At 39.4% G+C, this 18,601-nt stretch overlaps 1 protein-coding gene across 3 annotated transcripts in view; it reads right to left on the bottom strand.

The window, feature by feature from the left end:
• DOCK11 (dedicator of cytokinesis 11) overlaps positions 1 to 18,601 on the bottom strand; it is a 203,180-nt gene that overhangs the window by 66,689 nt on the left and 117,890 nt on the right. For 2 of the 3 annotated variants that reach the window (XM_055267319.2, XM_063634851.1), the window contains 6 exons: positions 17,103 to 17,249; positions 12,740 to 12,823; positions 11,803 to 11,914; positions 11,274 to 11,312; positions 8,766 to 8,944; positions 2,765 to 2,881 (listed from right to left, as the gene is read on the bottom strand). In XM_055267319.2, coding sequence (XP_055123294.1) covers positions 2,765 to 2,881; positions 8,766 to 8,944; positions 11,274 to 11,312; positions 11,803 to 11,914; positions 12,740 to 12,823; positions 17,103 to 17,249 — 678 coding nt within the window. The remainder of the gene's footprint in view (positions 1 to 2,764; positions 2,882 to 8,765; positions 8,945 to 11,273; positions 11,313 to 11,802; positions 11,915 to 12,739; positions 12,824 to 17,102; positions 17,250 to 18,601) is intronic. The other variant, XM_055267320.2, reaches the window with a different exon arrangement.

The following is an 18,601-nucleotide window of genomic DNA, read 5'->3' as shown; positions in this document are numbered from 1 at the left end:
ACAGAATAAAATGTTACATTGATTTTAAACAAAGCTCACTGTGAAAGTCTAAATCAGATACTAGTAATTAGTATTTAGGTGACCCTTTTTTTTTTTTTAAAAAAAGCTACTAGCATACTGTTGTAACCATGACCTCTAGCCAAGTGACATAATTCTAGATAGCTGCAACTGGTACAGTCTTTTTTGGTTTCGTTTTCTGAGACAGGGTCTTGCTGTGTGGTCCAGGCTAGAGTGCAGTGGCGTGATCATAGCTCACTGTAGCCTCAACCTCCTGGGCTCAAGTGACCCTCTCACTTCAGCCTCCAGATTGGCTAGGACTACAGCTATACACCACCACGCCCAGCTAATTTTTGCATTTTTTTAGAGATGGGGTTTTGCCATGTTGCCTAGGTTGGTCTCAAACTCCTGGACTCAAGTGATCCTCCTGCTTCGGCCTCCCCAAGTGCTGGGATTACAGGCATGTGCCACGGCGCCCGGCCTGGTAAAGTCTTAACATGATTCAGTTCTCCTCCTTAGAACCAGGGCAATGCTAGAAGAAGGTGTGTGACCAGAAGCCCTAGGGAAACTTGAGCTGCAAGGAGTACAGAGAAGTGAAATATTTCCAAATAATGCTGTCAAATATATGTGGAGGGAGCATAAGCATGAGATACTGTATTTGTAAAGTGAGACCAGCCTGACACTCAGGTAGGTGTAGTATCCACATTCAGCCAGTTGACATGACCGGGAGTCACAGGGAAGCAAGCCACTAGAAAAGCTTAAAAGCAACGTCCTCAGGAATGCAGGACAGGCATGACAAATTGGCTGTAGCATTTCATAGGGGGAATTTGCAGAGGAAGCTGTAACTGACACAGTTTAACCTGCTACCCAACAATATTACGTGGCCAGCCAAAGTGCAAAGGTGATCTTGGGCCATACGGAACATGGATGGGGGCAGAAGTTAACAGTCCACTGGGCAGACCATAAAGTGTATAATTTGGACATTGTATTTTAATAGGGTTACTGGTAAACTGGAGCATATTCGGAAAAGTGGTGACCACGAAAGCAAAGGGTTTTGGGGACCGGGCACAGTGGCTCATGCCTGTAATTCCAGCACTTTGGGAGGCTGAGGCAGGCAGATCACTTGAGGTCAGGATTTCAAGACCAGCCTGGCCAACATGGTGAAACCCCGTCTCTACTAAAAGTAGAAAAAAAATTAGCCGGGCGTGGTGGTGCATGCCTGTAGTCCCAGCTACTCAGGAGGCTGAAGCAGGAGAATCACTTGAACCCAGGAGGCAGAGATTGCAGTGAGCTGAGATCGTGCCACTGCACTTCAGCCTGGGTGACAGACTTAGACTCTGTCTCAAAAAAAAAAAAAAAATAAAGTAAAATAAAGGATTTGGAATGACAGATTAGTGGAGATATTTGGCTTGGAGAAAAATTTAGAAGGCACAAGTGGAAAGGGTACATTTGGAGGTGGGAACAGATGTGTTTCCTGTGTCTCTAGAAGACAAAAGTAAGACCAGTGGATAGAAAACCTTTTAGGTCTAATGTGAGAAGGAATGTTTAAATTATTACAATGGCAAAAGGTTGTTTTGCCAAATAGGAGACTGATCACCTCCAAAGTTCCTTCTAATTCTTAAAATTCTAAGGGGAGCAAAAAAAGCACAGACCAATTGTGATAAACTAAAAAAGTCTCACCAAGAAGTGCTGAAGGAGACTACTAAGGGAAAGGAGAAGCAAAGGAATACAGTTTAGTCCCCAGTGCCTAATATCTTGGAAGTGGAGAATCTTTTGTTCAGTTTAAGTTGAATAAATGTATGAAGCCATACAACAACAGAAAATGTTAAGAACAAAACACAGGGTTCAAAGGATTTGTGGTGTTCTCTTGGACTTTGTTTTCCAAAGTGCAATCTTTGGACCAGAAGCAGCCAAAAGCTTGTTAGAAATGCATGCTCTCAAGTCCCACCCCAGGCCTATTGAATTAAAATCTGTTGGCTGGGTGTGGTGCCTCACGCCTGTAATCCTAGCACTTTGGGAGGCCGTGGCGGGTAGATCGCCTGAGGTCAGGTGATCCAGACCAGCCTGGCTAACATGGTGAAACACCGTCTCTACTAAATATACAAAAACATTAGCCAGGCATGCTGGTGGGCACCTGTCGTCCTAGCTATTCAGGAGGCTGAGGCAGGAGAATCCCTTGAACCCAGGAGGCGGAGGTTGCAGTGAGCCCAGATCACGCCACTGCACTCCAGCCTGGGCGACAGAGCGAGACTCTGTCTCAAAAAAAAAAATCTGTTTTAACAAATTCCCCAGGTGATTCATATGCACATTAAAGTTTGCAAAGCACTGTATTAGGAAAAACAGTGTACATGGAGTAAAAAATGAACTCTTGGCTGGGCACGGTGGCTGATGCCTGTAATCCCAGCACTTCAGGGGGCTGAGGCGGGAGGATTCCTTGAGCTCAGGAGTTTGAGACCAGCCTGGGCTGCACACTGAGACCTTGTCTCTGCTAAAAATGAAAAACATTAGCTGGGCATGGTGGCATATGCCTGTAGTCCCAGCTACTCGGGAGGCCAAAGCAGGAGGATCACTTGAGCACAGGAGTTTGAGACTACAGTGAACTATGATTCTGCCACTACACTCCAGCCTGGGTGATAGAGCCAGACTCTGGCTCAAAAAAAAAAAAAAAGTGAACTCTTAAGGTTGAGATCACATAGCATATGACCCCAATTCCAAATGCATTCAATAAAATAGGATAAAACTCCAACAGAAACACATTACTACTTACAGAATTAGGCATGGCTGCACAAGAATACAAGGTATCTCGACCTGCTAATCGCTGTATATTTTCCAAAAGTAGTCCAACAAAGGGGAGGTACAATTGTGCTATTTTGGCTTGTTGGTTCTGAAAAATAATTATGGAAAGCTTAATAGGTATATAATATGTATATATTACAAATAAATGGAGTTGGCTTCATATATCAATTTAAAGACTAAAAAGTAGGCTAACATCCATAACAAATTACTGAAGCATGAATCTATTTATACTTATAGTCTGAAAACTAATTACCACAGAACTTTGTTGGCCTTTGGATTTATCCAAGATACAGACTCAAATTACATCCCTCAAACATAATGACATGAAGTAAAAGGTTTTTGTAAAAAATAGAAGTTGGCCTATAAAGCAGATGATATTAGTCCTGTTTTTCAGCTCCAGTGAGGGTTGAGCTTCATGAGAGCAGGGACAGTGTCTGTCTTGTTCACTGCTTCATCCCCAGTGCCTGGGCACATAGCAGATGGTCAATACATATTAGCTGAAGGAATGAATGAGTAAGTGGAAGAAGTGAAAAAATGGTAAGTTACTGTATTCATTCAAGAAACATTTTTTGCTTCCATTAAAGCTACAATTACAATAATATGAACTTGGTCCCCTAAGTCAATTATAAGACTTGGGAGATTGATATATTTGTAAATATGCAAATAAAACTGGCCACCAGGACTCTTAATTAATGTGGTACCTCTTATACAAATTTATTTATTGCTTTCCTCAGCTTATAGACATTCCTCGCCAGATATGTATATACACTCAAATCACAGAAAATAGTGGCTGTGGTAGCACAAGAGTTGCCCTCCATCTTTCATGACTTTAGGAGGTTTTTCTGGAGAATTAGATAAGGCCCTCTAGGGCAAAATGGTCAACATGTAGAATATAGAAGATTACTGGTGTCTTACTATTGTTTTAGTTTGCATTTACTATTGAGGTTGAACAATTTGTCACGTGTTAATTGGCCATTTGCACTTCATTTGTGAATTTCAAAAACCCTTCCCTTCTTAACAGACTTTCTTCCAACATAGTACCCCATCAGTAATAGTCTCTACCACCAGAAGATTTTGGTTTACCGGGTCTGGACTGGTCCAGATGATGTTGATGTGCATAAATGTTTCAGAACCACTAACCTAGTCCAACTTCCTGCTGAAGGCAGGAATGAATGGCCCTTACATGTATCCTTGACAAATAGTTTTTTAAACTTCTTTAAAACTCAAGCCATTTCATGGGTTCTATTAGAAAGGTCCTTTATCTGAAATACACTCCTCATAAGCTCTGCCTCCTAGGTATAGCTCTGCCCTTTGGAGCTACAAAGAATAAGTCTATTTCTACTTTTGCATGGCAACCCTTTAAATATGTGAATACAGTTACCATGAATCATCTTAACTCATTCTTTGTTTTTGTTTTTGTTTTTTTTTTTTTTTTGAGACTGAGTCTTACTCTGTCACCCAGGTTGGAGTGCAGAGGCACGATCTCAGCTCACTGCAATCTTTGCCTCTTGAGTTCGAGAGATTCTCCTGCCTCAGCCTCCCAAGTAGCTGGGATTATAGGTACCCAACACCACGCCTGGCTAATTTTTGTATTTTTAGTAGAAACAGCGTTTTACTATGTTGGCCAGGCTGGTCTCGAACTCCCAACCTTAGGTGATCCACCCTCCTCAGTCTCCCAAAGTGCTGGGATTACAGGTGTGAGCCACCGCGCCCGGCCTTTTAACTCTCGTTACTTTCCTTTGTTCCATGGCTTTGGTGTCAAGATTTTTCACTTAGTGATTACCCTTGTTTTGGTGGTTCTCTAATTTTTCAATGTCCCAAGTTGAGATTTAAAAGGCAGTATAGCTAGTGGCTGACAGCACAGATTTTGCAGTTAAAGACATGCACAAAACCCAGCTCTCCCATTACTAGCTACTTGATTACAATCAAGTCACTTAACTATAGTTTTCTCTTTGGTAAAATGGGGGTAATAATAATGATATCAATTAATGTGAGGTATTTAAAATAGTGTTTGGCATATAGTGAGTCCTCAATAAATTTTAGCTGCTAGTATTAATATTATGGCTTCTAAATAGGAGTCCATTTTAGTTCTGATAGTGAGTGATCTCTAAGGGAAGAGAAATTACAACTCTCTCAGGGAAGCAGGAACACAGGAAAACATACTGTCATTGCCAAATATGTTAAAAATTTTGCCTGCACAACAGATAGAATATAACCTAAGTATCTATTAACAGAAGACTAGTTAGATAAATAAAGTATATCCATATGATAGAATACTATGCAGCTACTTTTTAAAATGCGGTAGATCTAACCTTCAGGCTGTACTGTGAAGTGAAAAAAGAAAAATGTATAATGGTTTCTGTTATATTTTATACATATATAATATGTCATATAGGCTTGTGCTTATATAAAATAGAAGTATAAATAAACTCACAAGAGTAGTTGCTTCTGGAAAGATGAATTGGTGAGTGGAGGTAAGGAATGCAAGACAGGCATTTTGATTTTTGTTTTTCACCATGCATGTGGATTACTTTTTCAAAAAATGAAAAAAGATTTGCCCACAGCCCAACTAGAAGTAGAATCTGCAGTTCTCTTAGGTATGAACATTACTTGTAGTGGGTACAAGAACTATACAGGATCCAGGGTAAATGTTAGATATTGAACATTCTTGTTCTGAAAAGGAAAAATGTCTCATGGTAATTATAACAAGAGACATTGCTGGCTGGGCACGGTGGCTCGCACTTGTAATCCCAGCACTTTGGGAGGCCAAGGCAGGCAGATCATGAGGTCAGGAGATCAAGACCATCCTGGCCATCATGGTGAAACCCCATCTCTACTAAAAATACAAAAAATTAGCCAGGCATAGCGGTGCGTGCCTGTAATCCCAGCTACTTGGGAGGCTGAGGCAGGAGAACTGCTTGAACCCGGGAGGCGGAGGCTGCAGTGAGCTGAGATCGTGCCACTGCACTCCAGCCTGGGCTACACAGCGAGACTCCGTCACACACAAAAAAAGAGAGATATTGCTAAATAGTTTATGAGTAACACATAACAGGGACCAGCTATATCTCCAGAATTTCCTAAGAGCAGGGGCTTAAGGAGTGGCAATTGGCTGGAAAGAGTGGGGATGATTAGGGAGTTGAGTCTCAAAGTAGGCTTTTCATAGGAAACATTCTTTTCTTTTCTTTTTTTGGCTTATTACTTTGGGGTCCCTTTAGAGAACTGATGGAAAATATGGGGGCTTAAGGCTCCCTCCAATCCCTCACCTTGGTGTCATCCTTAATAGGAAACAAGCTCTACTTGGATGTATTTGATAAATGAACTCTTACACAGGCTGCCTGGAAACTGCACAAAACAGACAAAGGAACTTTTATATCCTCATCCAATATTCTAGAATTGAAACTTTGGTTAACCAAGCCCATGAAGTAAACAAACTTTATATGGAGAAAACTCTATCGTCATTTAATGCCTGTATGAAGCCTCTGAACAAAGAGGAAAGAGCTTCAGAAGTCATTGAAAGAGTAATAAGGCTTGGTATTTCAATCTTTCCCGTAGTTTAAAACCTCAAACACTCAGTGTCTAACTTATTTACGGGTAACAATACTTGCGTGTGTACACGTACTGCTCTAAGAATTTAAAAAGTAAGTTAAAAGTGTCCAAATTTGTGATATAAAATATTTAATTCTGCCTCTAGGTGGTGAGAATCCCACTGGCAAAATCCAATTTTCTTTCATTTTCATGTGAAGAGGCAGTGGAGAAACATACAACTTTTTGCTTTAGAGAGGGGAAGTTCATTTTGTACCTTTCCAGTGAATCATTTAAAATCATGGCTAAAGACATTTTCCTCCACGTGGCATAAGATCCTTTTCCCCACTTACAGGCATAAGCAAGAAGTTAGCCAGAACCCAGCGATAATGCATTTTTAAAGGCTTGGCCAAGCTTGATTGGACTGGAGGACTTTTAAGATATCTTTTTATTTGGATATATTATACCAGTTAATTTGTGTGAAGTCAGTATCAACATTCACAAAAAGTGAAAATGGCACATAACTGAGCCAACTACACTAAGTGGAGGTATGTTATAATGTGTCAAAAACAAAGCAAACTGCAGTAAGCAATAAATTACATCTTAAAGCCAAGAAGTTTAAATCTACTTTAGGATACAATCACATGAAGAAAACTAGCAAGATTCACATGTATGAAAATCACTGTAATTAAAGGAATGTGAGTAGATGTCACTGGCAGGCATTTTCTGTTTAAAAAGGACAAATGGGAATACCGTAGAAAAAGAATAAAAGCTCCAAGCCGGCCTTCCAAAATGACTGATGATAAATGACATCATAATTTTATTTATATTGGAATGTAAAAAGGATAATTTATTATGAAACAATACTATGTTTCCTAGAGTGATTTACAATACCGTGGAAGTAAATTAGAGTCTTCTAAATCCATACAGTTTGCACTCCACTTTTTCAAGCCAACAGGATTTAATGTCAGTAAGATTTCAATATATATGTTAAAAGTACAGTAAATAGGCCGGGCATGGTGGCTCACGCCTGTAATCCCAGCACTTTGGGAGACTGATGGGGGTGGATCATGAGGTCAGGAAATGAGGACCATCCTGGCCAATATAGTGAAACCCCATCTCTACTAAAAATACAAAAATTAGCTGGGCATGACGGCGTGCACCTGTAGTCCCAGCTACTTGGGAAGCTGAGGCAGCAGAATCGCTTGAACCCGGGAGGCAGAGGTTGCAGTGAGCCGAGATCGCACCACTGCACTCCAGCCTGGGTGGCAGAGCGAGACCCTGTCTCAAAAAAAAAAAAAGAAAGAAAACAAAATTAGTGCAGTAAATAGAAACTGTAGCTGTGACTGTTACTCATAGACAACAGTGTAATGTATGTAAAATTTATAGCCACACCCACAGCTATTTATAGTAACACCATCACATTAACATTTTTTTCAGTAAGAAAAACTTATTACATATTTTACATATGATATATATTTAAAGATATATTAAAGCATATGTTTCACAGAATAAATTTTTTAAAAATTCTTAATCATGAAGCAGTTATGTTATTAAGTATGATTTGAGAAAACAGTGTATTTCTTTAACAGTTAACTAAACTATATATATATATACACATATATATATATATATATATACATATATATATATATACATATATATATATATATATATTTTTTTTTTTTTTGAGACAGAGTTTCACTCTGTCGCCCAGGCTGGAGTGCAGTGGCATGATCTTAGCTCACTGCAGCCTCAGCCTCCTGACTCCCCGGTTCAAGTGATTCTCCTGCCTCAGCCTCCCGAGTAACTAAGACTACAGGTGTGTACCACCACGCCTGGCTAATTTTTGTATTTTTAGTAGAGATGAGGTTTCACCATGTTGCCCAGGCTGGTCTCAAACTCCTGGCCTCTCAAGTGATCCACCCACCTCAGCCTCCCAAAGTGCTGGGATTACAGGCGTAAGCCACTGCTCCCGGTCTTAAATGGTATTTTTAAAAATCTAATGATTTGAGGCCAGGCACAGTGGCTCATGCCTGTAATTCCAGCACTTTGGGAGACCACAGTGGGTGGATCACTTGAGGCCAGGAGTTTGAGACCAGTCTGGACAACATGGTGAAACCCCATCTCCACTAAAAAATACAAAAATTAGCCAGGCGTGGTGGTGCTTGCCTGTAGTCCCAGCAACTCGGGAGGCTGAGGCACAAGAATCCCTTGAACCTGGGAGGCAGAGGTTGCAGTGAGCCGAGATCATGCCACTGCACTCCAGCCTGGGTGACAGAGTGAAACTCTGTCTCAAAAAAAAAAAAAACAAAACTTATGATTTGAAGCAAAAATAAATTTTCCTCAGTGCTTATATAATGCTCCTTGCTACAAAAACTTCATCTTCTATAAAAAATCATAGTAGAACTTTACCAGTGTGATACTGATGACTGCATGGATATCCTTACCTTGTGCTGGTATCTTGTGTCAAATGCATGTTTTATCAAAAGATTCTTTATGACAGAGATAGCTGTATATCTGATCTCATAATTGTCCTGAAGAGCAATGGAAGTTTCCCTCAGAAGTAGACCAACCAAGAAGTGATGCTTGCAATACTCATCTGATAAACTGTATTCAAGATTTGAATCTGCAGTACAATGAAATTTAAAACCTATTTATGAAAATATTCAAAACATGATTATAATTAAAATACTGTATTATTTAATAATATGTGATCATGCTAGCAAGAGCTATAATTTTTATTATTAATGATTCTGAGCAATTCTTTTATCATCTAGAATAAGCATGCAAAATTTACAAGACAGGAGCACTCATATTTTGGGCTAGACGATAGCTTTAATGATCATTTCAGTCAGAAAGAAAGTCCCTAGATTCTTTTTTTTCCCCTAGATTCTTTTAAACTCATAGAAATCTTAGGATAGAAACTACAATAAAATAATTACATATTTTGCAACGTTTTAACAGATTTCTTTATAGCTGAAGGGATTTTGTCACAACTATAAATTTGAAAAATTCTATGTAATAATGCTTGATTTACTTATCCATTTATACTTATAAAGTGAGAAAAGACAAACTAAACAACTAAATAGTCTGACAGTATTGACCGTTTTAGTAAATATTATCTATTGGGCTGAAAGTATACGTGGGACATAAGAACAATAAGGAAAACAGTCTCATTTCATTCCAATCCATCATCACTCAAAAACAAATATTTTATATCAGAAAATAATCACTTTGAACTATGTCTTTCCTGTCCTTTAAGATCCTCAGTCTATTTTATTTATTTATTTATTTATTTGAGATGGAGTCTCACTCTGTTGCCCAGGCTGGAGCTCAGTGGCACAATCTCAGCTCACTGCAACCTCTGCCTCCACGGTTCAAGCAATTCTCCTGCCTCAGCCTCTGAAGTAGCTACGACTATAGACGTGCACCACCATGCCAAACTAATTTTTTTTGTATTTTTAGTAGGGACGGGGTTTCACCATGTTGGCCAGGATGGTCTCGAACTCCTGAGCTCAGGTGATCTGCCTGCCTTGGCCTTCCGAAGTGCTGGGATTACAGGCATGAGCCACTGTGCCCAGCCTAGATCCTCAGTCTATTTTAAATCCCAGATGTTAATATCATGGTTGGGACTTGCTTTATAAGTACTTATAGGGGATTGTGATCAGGTTTAGTAATTTTTTTTTTTTTTTTTTTTTTGAGACAGTCTCGCTCTGTCACCCAGGCTGGAGTGCAGTGGCGCAATCTCGGCTCACTGCAACCTCTGCCTCCCGGGTTCAAGCGATTCTGCCGCCTTAGCCTCCCGAGTAGTTGGGATTACAGGCATGTGCCACCATGCCCGGCTAATTTTTTTGTATTTTTGGTAGAGACAGGATTTCACCATATTGGCCATGCTGGTCTCTAACTCCTGACCTTGGAATCCACCCGCCTCGGCCTCCCAAAGTGCTGGGATTACAGACGTTAGCCACCGCGCCCAGCCAAGTTTAGTAATTTCTGTGGTAGATTTCTACTATCTTTATTTCCTCTCCCATACTATTTAATTAGATAGGCCATGAAGCCGAAGGATATGTTTTCTATTTCTCTTTTGGCCTGTTCAGCACTTAATATAATGCTTTATATTCAGCTGGGACTTAATAAATGCTGCGAGTAGTCCAATTTAATCCTAAATCCTGATTATCTGTCCACCCCTTCTTTTTCCTGACTTCCTCATAGTTATAAATAAATATTGGGTGAATTATGTGAGCTATATATGCTCAGAATCGAATAAGGTGGTAGTTGAATAGGAGTGCTATGGTTTAAAAATACTTTTTTCTCCATTTTCACTGGCTATAATTCCATCACTAAAACCACCACTCAGCAGATACTTATGTACAGACCAAGGCAGATTATTTTCTTCCTGCATTGGTCATGCTCTTTTGTGAATCCCTATCACCTTCTACGCACAAGGGCCAGGACTGACTAACAAAGGTGGTGTTATCTGAGTAGATTTTACAAATGGTAATCAATTTGTTACTTTGGTGATTTGAATAAATCCAATCAGATGGTTTCATCTACACCTGCAAAATTGTGGCCAAGGTGTCACTAAACAGCATCTGAAAGAGGCAAGCCCGAGAGAGGAGACACACACACACCCCCACACACACAAAAACAAAACCAAAAACAAAAAAACAAGTAACTTCCAGTTCCCCATCCATGGCCTCTATGCTGGCTTGCAGCAGGAACTTGTGTTTTGAGGGAAGATATTTTAAAGTTGATTTCTCTAGCAACACTCAATTTTATTTTAAAACTAAACAAACACACTGCCTCCTAGATTTTCTGGGTACTTTAACTAAAGCCTCATTTTGGCTAGGGAGGATTTGAAAAGTAAACAAAGCCCCCATCCATCTTAGCAATTCATCAAATCAATTGTTTTCTAAAACAGCAAGCTAATTTAGAGTGAACCGAGTTAAACCTACCTACTGAAGTCAAACGGTCCACCGCAAATGAAAAAAAATCTAATTAATATATGAAAAGAAAAGGGACAAATAAAAAACATAGTAACATAAGAATAGTGCTATACAACAAAGCATTCAATAAAACTAGCAATGGAGATAACTGAAGGCATTTCATAAATTTAGCACAAACATGTTACCATTTTACTCTACCTTTACATTTTTTGATGCTTTGAGGAGAAATGCATTTATATGTCTTTTTCTTAATTTAGTCTTATACAAGATCCCAAACACTACTACAGAAAGTAATTTCACCAGTATCTGACATCTGTGTTTAAGCAGCAATCTATTAACACACCTGATTTCTTCACACTATGAACATTATTACTGATATTATGAAGGAAATGCAGAAAAACATTAATGGACTTCAGATAGTAACAATTCTGAAATTACCTTCAAGTTGACTGGTTCAACTAGAAAACATTATACTACACTAGCGCTAGCAAAACATGGAAAAAAACAAACTCAAATGATGGAAAATGCAAATACATGCCTTGAACCCGCTGCAGTTTAGGTTTTGCAAATGCCATTGGCAAGTTCAAAGGAATGTAATGTTCGTGATTGCAAATTGTTTGCAGAAAGTCAAACTTGTATTCAGCCAGAACCTAAATGGAAAGAAATGATACATTAGCTCATATTTAGTAGGCATTTGCTATTTTAAGAATTTAATACAGCGCATTATTTTTCACAATGGAAGTGCTTAGTATTCTAAGCATACCTTGAGATGCGACCTGTGCAGGAAAGAGTTAACATAGCAGGTCCGAGACTGCTATCCTTTAAAAGGCCTGCTTGTTGGCTGGCATCTAAAAAATGAAATTTTGAAATGTTCCCTACATGATAAGTTGCACCTTCTGTGTCAGCCTGCTTAGACTATTTGTACAAACAATGTGATTTATAGTGAACACCTGCTTTGCTTTCCTTTCTGAGAGTCTGGAATTTTGACCAGCCTCCAACACATAATCAGCCCCCAATAAAAATCCTCAACTCTGAGTTTTAAACAGGCTTCCTTGAACAGAAATATTGCACACTTACAAGTGCATTTTCACTGCTAGAAGGAGGCTGTGCTCTGCGAGACCTTTCACAGGAGGGAAAGAGCTCAGAAAGGCTGCGTGTGGATTGCTACCCACCCCGTTTGATGTCTTTTCCTTTCTCAATTCAGCTGAGTATCCTCATTATGTCACGCTCATGAATCTTAGCCATCAATACAACTATATGTTGAGTCTGTGAATCCTTAGAATGAGCTATTGAACACATGGGGGGTCCTGGGGACCCCAAAACACAATCCAGTATTCCTGGCTTTTAAGTATGTCTATACTCCAAGAACCTAAATAAAAACAACAGTTCCTAATCCCCTAGAAGAAAATAAATGTCACTTTTGGTCTTATGCTCAGATGTCTGACAACCACTACAATCATGTCCTTATAACTTACCTTAGGATCTTTGGGGCTGAATCCAGATATATAGTCATTTATTAAATTGAAAATAAATCCTCTATCCATTAGTGTCAAACAGCGCTATAGAAACCAAAATAAAACTAAGGGTTAGTTACGTAATTCTAAAAATCTAAATTTTAAAAATGTAAACTTTTAAAAATTCAAAATTGGTTCCACACAAAAAGAAAGACATTTTTATTTTTATAGATAACTTTCTGAGCTTCAGGTGACCTTAAAGAAAAAGATAAAGGGCAAGTGGCATCACTGGAATTGGGACTGAAGGGCCTCAATTATACAGTTTTCAGAACAAGATGTATATATAGCCACACACACAAATATACATTTATCTATACATATACACACATACATACATAGACACACATACTATCTGTAATCTATTCAGCTACACTTCCTCATTTTGGTCAACTCCCAAAGCCCAAGGGGGTTGACCTCATTTTGGTCAACTCCCACTTCCAAAGGGAGTGTAAGGTAGTCTGTTAGCTGATGAAAGTGAGGCTTGCCTATGTAAATATTAATAATTCAGACCAAAAGCGTTTTTGTGTTCAGTGAAGTCAAAGCATAAAACCTCCCTTCTCTGTGACAGCCTCAAGTTATTCATATTTGCCTGCTGTCATTCTCCTAGTTAACTGGCTCTCACTACCTTGCAACTGAAAAACTGCAGTTAACCTCCTCAGTCTTCATGTCTCTCATGTCTCTATCCATCTGCTTCCAGATTAACCTCTAAGTCCTAGCCCTAATCATGTCATTTTCCTGCCCCAAAGCTTCCAATAGTTCCCTATTGTCTCTAATACAATTTCAAATTCCTTAGCCTGCCATTCAAGAACACTCACAATCTTGTCCCAATTTACTTGTCCAGCTTCATTTGCCAATAGATCTCATTGACTTTCTTTGACTCTGTCTCAAAACAGAAAAAAAGAGAGAGAGAGACAGACAGGCAGAGTCTTGCTCTGTCACTCAGGCTGGAGTGTAGTAGCACAGTCATAGCGCACTACAGCCTCAAACAATCCTCCTGTCTGTCTCCCAAGTAGCTGGGACTAAGGTGGGTACCAGCATGCTCAGCCATCATTCACTTATTATCCCCTCGAGATGCACTGTGTATTCCCACCTCTAGGTCTTTGGCTCATGCCACACCTAGCAATTCTATCGCTACTTCTATCTGATCTTGTTCATTCTTTAAGGTTCTCATGAAATCCTATCTTCCTTAACTACATTGGTCCATGGATCCCTTTAAACGCTTTATTCAGTATTAGCTTGTATTTTACTGACTATTTTCCTGTCGTCTCACCTAGATTGGACAGTAAGAATGATCTTTTCCTTTATATCCTTCATAGTGCCTAGAATATTTCTGTGAAATCTGAAGAATTCAAGATTTGATTAACCAGCTACCTGCATCTTGCATCTCATACTCTCCTTTACACTTCTGCTGCCACTGCCCAGGGTCAGACCCTCATCACCTCTCATCTGGATATCTGAGTGAGGCTCATGTTTATTTATTCCAGCATCCAACAAACATTTAGAGGATCTACTATGTTTGAGACAATGTATTACATTGTAGAGAAATACAAAGTGGAATAAGTCATGGTCCATAATCATGTCTAATAGTGAAGACAAATAATGAAAAGATAGTGCACAGTAAGAAGTGCCGCAGAACTATGTAAAAGACAGGTGAACAACAGAAGGGGTGATCAACACTGCATGGAAAGGCCAGGGAAGAGCTGAGCCTAAAAGATAAGTGGATTGTGCCAGGTGGACGATTGGTTTTCTAATCAGTCGCCCTGACTCGGGTCTCTTCCTCACTTCATCTGTCATACCAGCAAGAAAAGCATCCTCCGAAGTATTTGGTGTTGCTCCATTGCATATGAATCAAAGTCCAAATTCCTTAACCTGACATTCAAGGTCTTCTGTTATTGGTACCAGATGGCCTTTCCAGCTCTTTCTCCATACATCCTAAACTCATCACACGACTTTTCACTCTTCCCTAAACAATTTTTGAACATGCATATTTCATCTTTGCTCAGGAACTTTCTAACTGCAACATGCTCAACTCTTGTCTTGGGGAACTCTGCACTACGCTACTTGTTTCATGCTGCCTGGTCATAATCTCTCTCTCCCTTTCTAGGTTTTCTATAGTATTTTGTCTGTATTTCTGGTATTACTGTTATCACCTTTATCTTGTATCTATATTCAAATTTGACTACTAACACGGCCTCTCACATCTTTGAATTGCCACATAGAAGACAAGCCAATGTTTGCTGACTTGAATTAAGTAAATATTGCTACTAAACCAAAAATGTTCTGTTCCCTTTACATAGTAAACTTCAATTTTAAACTCCATGGCATGGAAGAAACTAATATTCTACATTTCAGATAATCTAATTCGTAGTTTATTTTTAAAAGATATGTGGATATTGGTTTTTTTAATACAAAAAAAGGCTTGTGTAATAGGGTTAAAACTTTATTGTAAATCTGGCAAAGAGAAGTCTTATGTCAGAAAATCATACTCAAGATATGTGAAACCTAGTTGTGAATTTTTAATTAACAATGAGGATATGTTAGAAACTAAAACTCTTTGGATGAATTGTTGCCCACAGAGTTCTTAATATGAAGAGTTTTGAGAGTAATGAAGAGCTTTGAGAAATGAAGAGAGGGAGAATGGAAAGAGGCAAGTAAATATTAGGTGCATTTGCAACCCATGCTTGTCTCTGCCACACATCAAATATTGTTGTTACCCACTTTATCACAGTTACATTCAGGCCAAGAAGGGCAGATCACTTGAACTCATGAGTTTGAGACCAGCCAGGCCAACATGGCAAAACCGTGTCTCTACCAAAAATACTGGGCATGGTGATGCATGCCTGTAATCTCAGCTACTTGGGAGGCTGAGACATGAGAATCAGTTGAACCCAAGAGGCAGAGGTTGCAGTGAGCTGAGACTGCACCAGTGCACTCCAGCCTGGGTGACAGAGCGAGACTCTGTCTCAAACAAAAAAAAAAAAATTAAAGAAAGCAAGAAAAAAGCAAGAAAAAACAGTTACATTCTCGCACTGCCCCTTACATACTGACAATAACAAAACCTAACAATGGTAAGTTTGCCGTCTTTCATAAATAAGAGTTTTTTTCTGGTATATCCCAAATAAAATAACCTCACTGATCAACACTAACAATTTACATTTACACGTATTAGCAACATGTACACTGTGGTTACATCACCAAACAGGTTGCTTCAGTCCAAAAGTTGCAAAGTCAAAAGCCAACGGGCTCAGAGAAACGATTTAAATGCACCAGGAGGCTCGGGGTGTAATAAGGAGTGGTAGGGACGGTGGCAACCTAGAAAGTATGTGCTCCCATTTAAATAAGCATTCAAACTATGCTTAAAAACACTGTGTGCAACAAGCAACACTTGTCTTCTGACTAGGCCACCTGTATGTGTCCTCTGATTTAATTATTTGTCATTTCATTGGGGGATGGGGACAAATTTGTTGTGATCAGGTAAGCTAAAAGATACAGCTTTTATCCAAAAGAGACAGTAACAAGTGTTGGTGAGGATGCGGAGAAAAGGGAACCTTCCTTCCCTGTTGGTGGGAATGTAAATTAGTCCAACCACTATCAAGAACAGATTTGTTTGTATTTCTGGTATTACTGTTACCACCTTTATCTTGTATATATAGTTAAATTTGACTACTAAAATAGCTTCTCATATCTTTTCTTGTTTTGTTTTGAGATGGAGTCTCACGCTATTGCCCAGGCTGGAGTGCAGTGGTGTGACCTCGGCTCACTGCAACCTCCACCTCCCGGGTTCAAGGGATTCTCCTGCCTCAGCCTCCCAAGTAGCTGGGATTACAGGCGCCTGCCACCACACCCAGCTGATTTTTGTATTTTTGGTAGAGACGGGGTTTCACCATGTTGGCCAGGCTGGTCTCGAACTCCTGACCTCATGTGATCTGCCCGCCTCGGCCTCCCAAAGTGCTGGGATTACAGGTGTGAGCTACTGTGCCTGGCCAGCCTCTCACATTTTTGAATCGCCACATAGAACACAAGCCAATGCCAATGTCTTCTATGGAGGTTTCTCAAATAACTGAAAATAGAGCCACCATACGATCCAACATTCTACTCTTAGATGTATACCCGAAAGGAAGAAAATCAGTGCATCAAAGAGATATCTGCACTCCCATGTTTGCTGCAGCACTGTTCACAATAGCCAATGTTTGTAAGCAACCTAAGTTTTCCAACAGTCTTATGAAGACCTAGCTGAGTCTCTAGAAAGTGCTTAATTTTTTTTCTTGGGCTTCCTATCAATGAAGAGGAGTTCCTTACCACATTCTAGCTGCCTTTAACTCACCTTCAGGAAGCTAGCCAAACTATAGTTCACATTTCTGGACTCGTCGGGAATCTCTGCATACCGAATAGTCACATGGGGAATTATTGCAAGAAGCAGTGAATGTAAGACGTGATGATACGTCTCGGGAAATCTCTGGCCTCGGGGAAGCTGAAATGAAACAGGCACAGAAAAAAGTCAGACTTCCAAAAGGTCTAAATCAATTGCCATTTTTACTTTCAAACACATTCTACAAATAAATATATCTTAAAACTGATGTATGGAGTCAGACCATCTCACACCAGTTAGAATGGCCATCATTAAAAAATCAGGAAACAACAGGTGCTGGAGAGGATGTGGAGAAATAGGAACACTTTTACACTGTTGGTGGGACTGTAAACTAGCTCAACCATTGTGGAAGTCAGTGTGGCGATTCCTCAGGGATCTAGAACTAGAAATACCATTTGACCCAGCCATCCCATTACTGGGTATATACCCAAAGGACTATAAATCATGCTGCTATAAAGACACATGCACACATATGTTTATTGCGGCACTATTCACAATAGCAAAGAGTTGGAACCAACCCAAATGTCCAACAACGATAGACTGGATTAAGAAAATGTGGCACATATACACCATGGAATACTATGCAGGCATAAAAAATGATGAGTTCATGTCCTTTGTAGGGACATGGATGAAACTGGAAGACATCATTCTCAGTAAACTATCGCAAGGACAAAAAACCAAACACCGCATGTTCTCACTCATAGGTGGGAATTGAACAATGAGAACTCATGGACACAGGAAGGGGAACATCACGCTCCGGGGACTGTTGTGGGGTTGGGGGAGGGGGGAGGGACAGCATTAGGAGATATACCTAATGCTAAATGACGAGTTAATGGGTGCAGGAAATCAACATGGCACATGGATACATATGTAACAAACCTGCACATTGTGCACATGTACCCTAAAACCTAAAGTATAATAAAAATAAATAAATAAAAATAAAAATAAAGCAAAAAACCAAAAAAAAAAAACTGATGTATAATTGTTCTCCCAACTTAAAAATGACATCAGTAGTTCAAGATGTACTTCACTCTATATAATTACAGGAACTATCTGGATCTCTAATAATCTACCTGACTGAGGTTATCAGCAAGAATGGGTTGTTCTGTCCCAACTTTGGAATATCATGCTTCTGAGTTACAGACACATCCCAGTTTTCATTCTACTTTTTTCCTGGCACACAAAGTATGCATGCACTTCAATTTCAGTAAACATATTCTATGAAAATTCTGATAAAAAATAATTAAGTATAAGGTAAATATTTTGAACTTCAGAAGTCTTAGCTTTATGATTCCTATGAATAAGAAAATATTTTTATACCTTTCAAACAATTAAAAATTACAACAGAATGTATACATCACATTCCAGGATCATATCTAGTGCATAAAGTGTTTGTAACACTCCACATGCACGGGCAAATGCTATGTCTGATTTAACCAAGTAAGTCTTCTCAA

The sequence above is a fragment of the Symphalangus syndactylus genome, chromosome X (assembly GCF_028878055.3).
Source record: "Symphalangus syndactylus isolate Jambi chromosome X, NHGRI_mSymSyn1-v2.1_pri, whole genome shotgun sequence".
Classification (NCBI taxonomy): domain Eukaryota; kingdom Metazoa; phylum Chordata; class Mammalia; order Primates; family Hylobatidae; genus Symphalangus; species Symphalangus syndactylus.
The sequence above is the reverse complement of the archived record's forward strand: the minus strand, read 5'-3'. Positions and strand labels throughout refer to the sequence as shown.